Below are 10,334 nucleotides of genomic sequence, written 5' to 3'. Positions count from 1 at the left end.
AGAAATCAGCACCCGAAGGCACCTTGGACTGGTGCTATTTGAGTGTGCCTCAGTGGGCCAAGACTGGAGCAGAGGTGCTGGTCAGTCTGCAGCTGAGCCAGTGAAAAGCATAATTTTCCCTAGCACATAACACTGTTGCAGTGTTTGACCTACTAAGATCTGTGTTGTCATAGGACATGTTGGTACCCCCTAACATAGTTCTGTATTTTATTAGGTTCGTGCAATCCCCCTTTTCAGCCTCAAAACAAAGCAAAAACGTGCCTCAAGCACACTGATAAAGGGCTTTTGAATAGAGATGGGTGAATCACATGCCATTTCACAATTAGCACTTTAATTTTGAACATTAATTAGGGCACTGGTGTTTGGAGAGTTTAGTTCTCATCGACCCACTTACGTTGTTCAGAGAAGACCTAAAGAGATACTGAAGTTTGCAAATAAATCAATAGGAAAAATGAAAAGTCAGTACCATGGGCTGAATACTGGGAACCTGGGAAACGCTTCACAAAAAAAAGGTTTACTTACTAGAGCACAGGAAGAAGCAATATTTCAGTTACGATACCATGACACTAAAGAAATATAGGCACACTGAAGAGAGTGGTTTCATACGCGAGGCACAGGACAGCCTACAGCTAGGAACCCACAGGCTAGCTTTGGTTCACTGAATAGTTCTTCTAGCCACTATTATAGTTATCCTATTGAGCTTTAACATCCTTTGAAAAAAACATTGGTTTTGTTCAAGAGGAAAAAAATTTACTTATTTGGAGATGTTAACATAATAACGAAACCCGAAAGTCTGTAAAAAGGCTTGGATGTGGATTCATTATCAATATATTCTGAGGAAATGAGATTTACTGGCTCTTTTTTCCATACAGAAGTGGAATGAAATCCGGAAATAAAAACAGATGGAGATCAGCACATCCCAGCTATAATATAAACAGGAGTACTACTAAGCAGTAGCTATAATTGAAGCAACAAATGTGTTTATCCTAAAGAATTAGAGACACTGAAAATACCTGCTGCTTTTCAGGAAGATAAAAGCCAAGAGAAGATGATTCCGCACGAGTCACAAAAAGAAGAAATGAAATTGCAAAGAAGTCAGTTGAAAAATACACCTCCATCGTGGCAACAGCAGCGTGGCCTTGGTCATATTCTGAGGACCACCTTGCATATCAGCCAGAAGATAGCAAGGACATCCCTGCAGCAGGAGCATCCAAAGTAGGGTTTGGAATACAGATGACGCGTTGAGTTTTGCAGGTTGAATGGGAGTTTTAGGGAGCGAGGAGGACTTTACCTGGTCACATTTGCTACAGCCTTTCTGACGTGTAAATGAGGACTTTCAAGTGTCTCATCTCAGCATGCAGGAGGCAATATGTCTCTCTCCCTCCCCTTTTTGTGTCCCCTGGTGCAGAAAAGGCAAGAGCTCAAACCCTGAGAGCTTGCATCAGGGACCACTGCTGGAAAACACACAACAGACTGGAGAATTGCATGAATGTAATTTATTTCCCTTTATGTAGAAAAAAAAAACCAAAAAAAAAGCTGCTGTAGAGAGCAGGGTCCTATTACTCAGTACTGTGCGTGGTATTCAACTTGATTTAAGTGGCAGAAACCTTAATTAGGGCTCTAAACAGGCTTCCTAGTAGTGCAGTTCAAACTACTGGGAACGAAACATTTGTCTGGTCAAAGCAAACAGAATTTGATTAGTTTCCCTGAGGGACCCAGGGAGTAAACCAGGAATGACACAGAGGAAACACTAAGTCCAGCAGGATACGGCTGGATTATTCCTTTCATACCCTTTATATTTTTTAAAACATCTGTCCAGACTGTGGTGAGCCTTGTAGCCTACAGATGCAAATGATAAACCGCAAGTGAAGTCTGTGGAAGAAATGAAAATTATAAGCTAGATTCTCCCTGGGACCCTGATGAGCACAAGGCCAAACCCATCAGCCTGAAAGGATTATTTCAGATTCATGAGGCTGTAACAGAACTCGGAAGAAGATCCTAGGAGCAAAATTATACTGGATCGTGGTCATTTACAGAAGGAAAAGCTTGCAACGTCAGAGCTTCCTTGTTCAAAGCACCTGTTTGGAAAGGCTTTTTGGAAACATGTATTTTATATATGACCTTTAAAGCTTTAGCACTGATGATGCCCAGTAACGCATTCCAGAGCATGTGTAGGTCCTTCAGCCACGCCGCAAGCAATACACAGGAAGCAAGCAGAGGAAAAATACTTGCTAGCTGGGGTACTGGGAAAAGTAGCATGCAGGTAGTGGAAAGCGGCCTTCGGACGCTGCCTTCCGCTGTGTGGAATGGAGGCGAAGTTGATGTGAAAAGCAAGTTTAAGGGAGAAGTTGTCTCCTCGAACTCTCATTGTTGTCTTTGGTTTGCCTGGATTGCAAGGGGCGGCGGAGCCGCGCGAGGCGCAGCAGCAGCGGCGCGCGGGACCCGCGGAGCCTGGCCCGAGTGGGGGGCGTTCCCCGAGCGACCGACCCCGGAGCCGCTGATTGGATGAGACGGCAAGGGGCGGAGCCTGCGCCCGGCAGCGCGGGAGGTTTAAGCAGGCGAGAAGGACGAGCCCGGCCGATGGCGACATCGAGCTTATGTCCTTCCCAGGCGGCGGTGTGGGGACCAGCCTCAAAAAAGCAGCGTCCTCTGCTTCTCCCGAGCTGCTAGCACCTGGGAGAACCGATGCAGCCGCACGGACGGAGCTCCTGTTCCAGCATGTGACCACCCAGGTTTCTGGCTGTGGCATGTTCGAAGGAATATCTGACTCCAGGACTGGCGCCTCCACCAAAACCTTGGGGTTTTACACCGTGGGAGATCCTTCAAAACACAAGGTACGCTGGGACCTGATGAGGTGGGGCAAACGTATCTTTGGATGTAAGCTGGAGGGACTGATTGTGAGAGCTAGAACCGATGGGGGAAAGAGCTACCAACAGACCGGACGGTGGGAAGTGTCTTTTAAGGAGAGGTTGGTCAAACACGAGAACCGGCTTCCTAGAGAGGTGGTCGATGCTCGAAGCCTGTTAGTGTTTGAGAGGCGGTTGGACAATGCCCTGAACAATACGCTTTAACTTGGTCAGCACTGAAGTGGTCAGGCAGTCGGACTAGATTGTTGTAGGTCCCTTCCAACTGAAATCCCGTATTCTGTTCTATGCTTCTTTCTTTGGGTAAAGGCACTGCAGTCCCGAAAGAGGAAATTTTATTGATACGAGTACTCTTCACATAGGGGTGCCAGCTGACGTAAATGCAGGTTAAATTGATGGTCTTCTCTGGTAGAAGCAACGGCAACTACTGTGCCTGTATCACTCATAAGTCAGAGGCCTCTTCATAAATGCACAGCTTTCCATTTTTCTCAGCCCTGAAATAAAGATTTGTACTTACTGGTTCAATTCTTATTCTCTTCCCAAAAGTTTTGTATGATCTTGTTCTGGAAAGGGGAAAACTTGCAAAACGGTGTATCTGATCTACTGTCTCCAAGAGCCTAGTTATCAATGCAAACGGGCCTGTTTATTTTACAAGTGCTTGTACACATAATATTCAAATCAAATATTGGTTCTGGAGTAGGGACTCATAATGTGATAGTTTTTTACTTGATAAATAGCTGGGTTAGTGTGGGGATTCGTATTGGGCTCTATACAAACAAACCTAAAGTAAATATTTGCCCGTCTCCCTTGTGATCTTGCCGCTTCTGCAGTAACTCTTGAAATGAGACAAATCATGCAACCTGTTGTGGTCTTTACCTTGCAAGTTCGTATCCTCAGGCAGGCATGGATAGCAACAGAGTCTGAGGCAAGTAATGTATACGGTTCATTCCTGTGCTATATCAATGATAGATCAAGGAACAAAAGTAGGCCACAGGCAAGACCGAAAACACCTCTCAGCTGCCTGGAATAGTGTGTTTCCAAAATACTCCAGTTCCTCTTTGAGCCAGGACAAAGATGCCTTTGCTGTTCTCCTACTATTCCTTTTTTTTTTTTTTTTTTTTTTTTTAACTGAGGTACTCACTTGTTCTGTATAGAGAAATATCACTCTTCCTGACACTGACTCACACTTTGTTTGGGTTCCTTGTGCAAAACTTAGCAGCAAAACAGTTCTATAATTGTCTTAATATACCAACTTACTAAAATACCTGGACGAACACGTTAATAAAAATAAATGCATAGCTTAAAAACCAATTGGCCTTTCTTTAAGGATCACTGTATTACTTGTTCTATATGAAAAAACAAGTCCCTAGAGGAATCTGAGGTCTGCAAAGAAATGGGCTGGAATTTAACTACAGGAGGTTGCAAAGGGAATCTGTTGTTGCCCTAAAACTGGATTTTTGCTTCCCCATTTCTAAAGATTACAGACATTAGGCTCTCTCCTCCCACTCTACGTCTACTTTTCTATACACGGATATATAAATACAGTTACTATTTTAACTTCCTTTTAAATACAAATGTTGCCAATTAGCCAATGTTTTGCACGATGCCTGGAAAATATAAAATCAAAGAATTAATCCAAATCCACATATGGCCATATCTTTAGTTGGTGTCAATGCTTGCAGCTCTGCTAATTTTTTTGGACCTGGGCCACTTTATGCCTGCTAAGGATATGGCTCAGTAGGATCCAACTGAAAGGCTCTCTTTGACTTCTCTAAGATACAGATCTGGCCTATTGTTGTTACAAATGCTTTAAAAAATCTGGAGTATGTTAGAAGTTGGGACTGCTACTCTGGTAAACAACCACATGTTGGAATATTTTCCTACTACCTCAAATCCCATGAAGCAGAAAATGCAAAGCCTGTTCTCTTTCCTCCTGTTTATGTTGGGACCAATAATGCTAATTTTCAAATTTAATTTAACGTATGTCTGAACGTTGCCTGATTGCCCCAGCCAAAAATTGCAATTGGCAGCTCCAGTTTCTGGCATGGCTGAATTCAGAGCGGATTATCTGTGCAGATCAAAATATAAAGCAGTACCACTGGTGAGGCCTGGAATACAAGTTGTTCCCGGGCACATGTCCGGGATGTGCCCGGACAAACAAATCTTTGATGTTTAGCCACAGCATAGGTCAGGGAAGTGTGAAAGGAAGAAATTCTGCTACGTATTTACTAGGAAATGAGAAATCGCTCTCCAGCATGTGACATTACAGGGCTGAATAAAAATGGGAATTTAACAGAAGATTAAATTTGCGGAAGCGAAGACTTAAATCCATCAAACTTTAAAACACCTGATCAATTCAGATGTTGTGTGTCTTTCCTTAAAAAGAATATTCTCAAGGCAACATAATTTGGATAGAGCTTGTTACTGGACCATGAAGTGGGAATATTCCTGCCTGGCTTCAAACATAAGTTTTGCAATTGTAGGAATAAATGAAGTTGAACAGTAGCTGAACTCACCAAAGAGCGTTTTAAAACCAAGAGAGGAGAGAAAATGGAACATAAAACAACAAACAGAAGGACAAATAGTAATAATGAGCATGAAGCACAAACAGCCACACAATGATGGGTACTCCCTTGCAAAAAAAAAAAAACACCACAAAAAAACCAAAACAAACAAACAAAAAAACCACACAACAAAAAAACCTTAAATGTTTTAGGTTGTTGGGGTTTTGTAAGAACACATAAGAAAGGAAAAATTTTCTACACAAAGGTTAGTATTAGCATACTGGGGAGGAAGAGTACCACATTGAAACAGTTCTCTCATCAGTTAAGGGAGCCCTCTTAGAAAGTCCCTCTTCAAAGGATCAGATTTTGGATGCAGATATAAGAAGCTGGTGGTAGAACAGCCCCAGGGGTCCCTTGGCTTTGATGCAGAATGGCAAAAGAAATGCAGATGAGTTTGCTAAACGTGAAACTGTCACATCTAAGGGCTTTTATTAATTAGCCTATGACTCAGTTGCTGCTGTGAAATAAATTAATAAAGCCTGCTTAATGCCATCTCTTGATTTTGCTTTTTCCACCTGTAGCTTCTGGAAATACCTTTGCACGAGAAGAGCTGTACAGTCCCTTTCCTTGACAATTTTGTCTCTCAGTTGTATTTTCCTGTAGCCCCTAAAGCCAAGAGGAGTTGAGAGTCCTCAATTCCGTGGTGAATCTTGCTCTCTCTCAGGAGGACCCTCCACAACTCTTGAATATGTGAGGTTTTTCAAATTCTTAAGTGGATGTGCTCTAACATCATCCCTGTAAATAGGGCAGGTTTAGTAGTAGAGCTGGTCCTAACAAGATGTCATCGGGAAAAGGGGAGGAGAGAAGCCTGCAATGATTTATATGAAATGTACTGTAGTCGCAAGGATCCTGGCTGAATTCTTGTTCAACTGTCCCAGAACTTGCCCAGACAACAGGATGTCTGCCTTCTCACTTCCATGCCCCAGTTGGAGCAGAGCATGCTTAATTTTTCTTACCGAGGTTCTAGTTTAAGACAGAAGGAGCCTTTATGAGCTAGTCATCAAACCAAGGAAATTAAAGTACCTTTGCAAGCCCAAAATTACTTGTTTTCTGTAGAGTTAATCATGAGATATATCAGCTTCTTCTTCTTTAGGTAGAGTTGTAATTTGGAAACTGCTTAGAGAAAGGCAGAGTTGCATGGGGTCATGTGGCCGTATCTTCAGCCCGCATAAATCACTATAGCTCTCGAGTCAGGGAACCCATGTTGATTTGCGCCTGCTGAGAATCAAGGCATAACCTCTTTGAGTGCATGAATGCGCTACTTGTAATCAGCAAATAAAACCCCATTTAAATAAGAGCCTAATTCCTATGAAGAAAGAATGTATGAGGCATTGAAAACTTTTTTGTTAAGTTCCAATCTCCATTATTTGGAAAGCACAAAAATTAGCTTGCATACAATATATCATTTATTAAAACTTTTTACTAACAATGCAGTTTGGTCTCAAGGACAGTACTGTTGGAAAGAGAGGTAATGGCAGCTTTGAGAGGAAGGAAATGTATGAGCCCTTTCTCTGTGGGACTCTTTCATGGATGATATACAGGGCATGGCAGACTACCACCGCAGGCAGCTGCGCTTTCTCTTCTCACCCAGAAGGGCATAGCTGGGTCTTTGCAGAGTTAAGAGCTTTGGGGCTGAAAGTTTGATGAAAGTCTATGCTACAGGTTTGTGACCTGGGTAGGGCAGATACTGGTATTATTTCTATTCTAAAGGACTCTATAAAACTATTTGTGTGGGCATAGGCACAAGATGCAATGCTTGCTCACTGTTTTACAGTTGAAAGTGTGTCACATCAGGAACCACCAGAAGCAGGTCTTGGCTCAGATGGAAAGGAGGTGGGAGACAAGTCAGTGTTTAAAAACCTGAAGAGGTGTGATGGCTATAAAAATCCTGGTGCTCATTTTTAATGCTGCAGGTTTTCAAGAAGGGACCCCCTGTATTGTACTACAAATATGCATACATGTTTTGCGATTAAGGCTCTTTGCATCTCTGCATATGCATATTTATAATTATTTGTTATTTATAGGCCACCAGGAATGTATAGGGCGTCTCAGAGACGTATAAAACAAGCTGTTACTTCCTGTGAATTGCTTCCAATCTAAGTGCTTTGTAAAGCTCTTTAAGGAACTAATTTGGAAATCTACCTTTTTAGTGCCACTTCTTAACAACAGATGCACTGATCCAATATTTCCCATTGAAGTTCTGTGAAGGCTACCACAGACTGGCAGGTTTCAGGATGAAGTATTCCACTGGATCTTCATTATAGGAAAACTCTCTTTCTCTGTCCTTTTTTCTATTTTATGAGATGATTTATTTATATTACCAAAGACCTTGAAAGCCAAAACCAGAGATAGAGTCCTGTTGTGCAATGTACCAAACATGCACAGTGTAAAGACAGCTACAGTACTAAGTAGTGGAGAATTTATAATGCATTTCTGTTTCTGCTGGACTGAGTCACCAAGATGACCCTGTCTGTCTAGGTCCACCTGTATCACGCTTTGGCTGAAATATGAACAAGAGATCAACCATTTGCAGATTAAGTGGTGAAAGAAAACACCTACACAGAGCATGTGTCAGAATGGCTCTATCAGGGACTTAAAGTCATAAGATTCCCAGGAGGACTACTGCCGCACATGCAATATAAATTTTACAAGCCACCAGCCAGCCAACTTGGAAGCACTTCAAATAGCTGTAGCTGCAAACCCCATTTTTACTTCCTTAAAGTTCTGACTGGAAGTCGAAGAGAGGGACTGCAAAGCTGTGTATTCAGCCCCTGGTTCAACTGGAAGTGTTTGCAGACCTTGGGCAAAGCAGCAAGAGTGCAAGGAGGCGCAGGGCTCTGGGCACAGCCTGGGAAATCTCCGTGACAGAAAGACGAGAAATAGTCCCTCTAGCACCCTGCTGCTTCTGGAGAGGGGGGAGAGCTGGCTGATGCACTCTTTCCAGGGCACTTCGGGCGATGTTTCGGAAGCAGTGTAACAGAGGAAGCTCAAGCAGGTTTTACAGCCCCGGTGCTGGAAGAGAAGGAATTTCCACTGCATTCAGCAAAGTGCTGGCAATTCCTATTTTGAAACAAGCGAAACAAATAGGGGATGCCAAGCAGATCTGCAGCCAGAGCATCTGATTAAACAGTGTGCGCTTGCCACTCCTTTCCCTGGCTTTACATCAGACTCACACCAGTGACGTCAGTGCATTTACCCCTTGTTTATAGCAGCCCTACAGAGAGAAGACAAGCAAGCTGGTTTCAATAAATCAGCCCAGCCTCATTAGCTCTCATCAACTTGCTCTAACATGTCCAGCGAGTATTTGGCTTAGAAAGAAGGTAGGATTCACAATATGCAGGGCAGGATTTGGCAGTGAGGATTTTCAGGAGATAACAAGTCAAAGCTCTATTCCCACAGAATAAAGCCTGTCATAAACACTGGCCTGGTTTTACTGTCAGTTACTGATTAATGCTGTGATTGCTGTGGCTCCCTAGGCATTGTCCACTTGCAGACTATTGCAATTACAGCTGGGCAAGAGAGGGAAAGTATGTTTTGTCTCCACTGCTGAGAAGCTTTTAAATTAACTCTTTTTTTAAGAAAAAAAGAAAAACAGCATAACGACTTGCAGCAGTTTTCCAGCTCTTTCAGTGAGGATCGTGGGAGGAAAAAAGAGCATAGCTACAGCCCAAAGAGAGATTGAGTTATCACTCATAAAAATTGAATAGTTTAAGAGGTAAAATTATGTCAAAACAGAGGTGGTCGTTGTCTTTTAATGAAATGTTCGACCTGCCTTCTTCGAGGTGCAAGGTTTCTGTAAACACAGGATCTGTCCTTCTGTGTGTTGGCGCCTGCCTGCCCCTCCTGTGCGAGGGAAAGCAGTCCTACGAGAGCTGACATTACTGGGCCCTAAAGAAATTACACTGGAGGCAGGTATGGATGTTCCTCTGTCTTTTTGCTGATGGATGAAGAAGTCCATCTGATTCTGAAAGCCGGAGGAAAAGAAAAACCAGCTTTATGGGGTATCAGACTTAGATCTGGTGGCTGTTTATAAATTATTTCTCCGAATCTTCTTTAGCTCTCGGCTTCAGGGAGACATTTAAACATAGACTGCCTGTGCTGCTACTGCTGTCGCTGCTATGTGAGGCACTTGCCTCACAGCTGGCCTGGGCCATGCAGGGAAGCAGGTTTTGGAGCAACACGGGGCTGTGCCTATGTCTACCAGAGGTGCTGTGGGGATGGAGGATCAATGAGGGAGGCTGCTGCGAAGGCGGAGGTCCAGGTGCTCTTGGGGAGAAGCTGGAAGAGTTTGAGAGGAGCCATGAGAGCGCTGAGAGGAGTGTCTGAGGTGACAGAGGGGAGAATGCAGAGTTGGAGAGTGCTTTTTTGAGCAGTGTTTCTCTACAGTGGGAGCATGAGAGAAAAAGGGCTGACTGTCATGGTGCCAGTCTTGTCCATCATGGAGGGCAGCAGCTGGTGAATGGACAAGAGGTGACGATGAAGTTTTATCTCTCTTTTCTTAGAGAGTCTGAGCTTGTCATCCCAACGTAGACCAAAGGAAAGCCCCTGTTGGGGATGCATAATGTGGCTCTGTCTCACAGGGTTCATGACTCAGGCTGTCCAGGAATAGAAACTAGCACGGGGCGTTCTCAGATCCCACAGTTGTCTGACATATGCCTCAGAAATACCAAGGTATTTTTTACCAGTGGTACAGTGCTGCAAGTCCCAGAGAGCCACAATCCAAAGCCCGGGAGACATAGGTTTCCTTGGAAGGGCTGTTTCCCCAGGGGCTTCAATGACAGACCTCTTTCCTTTTGGTTACGGAGCATCCAGCAGGGATGCTGCTCTTACATTTGAGTGATGCCTGATGCCATGGTGATGGGCAGCAATGTAAGCCCAGCTGCATTCAGTCAATGAGCCTGGAGCC

General features: G+C 43.7%; 1 protein-coding gene across 1 annotated transcript in view; it reads left to right on the top strand.

Annotated features, from left to right (window-relative positions):
• The first annotated feature begins 2,597 nt into the window (after window positions 1-2,597).
• The window catches only part of NCAM1 (neural cell adhesion molecule 1), a 186,692-nt gene continuing 178,955 nt past the window's right edge, over window positions 2,598-10,334 (top strand). Inside the window, exon 1 of the mRNA XM_074162274.1 lies at window positions 2,598-2,834. Coding sequence (XP_074018375.1) covers window positions 2,598-2,834 — 237 coding nt within the window. The remainder of the gene's footprint in view (window positions 2,835-10,334) is intronic.

Source organism: Numenius arquata, chromosome 22 (genome assembly GCF_964106895.1).
Source record: "Numenius arquata chromosome 22, bNumArq3.hap1.1, whole genome shotgun sequence".
Lineage (NCBI taxonomy): Eukaryota > Metazoa > Chordata > Aves > Charadriiformes > Scolopacidae > Numenius > Numenius arquata.
The sequence above is the reverse complement of the archived record's forward strand: the minus strand, read 5'-3'. Positions and strand labels throughout refer to the sequence as shown.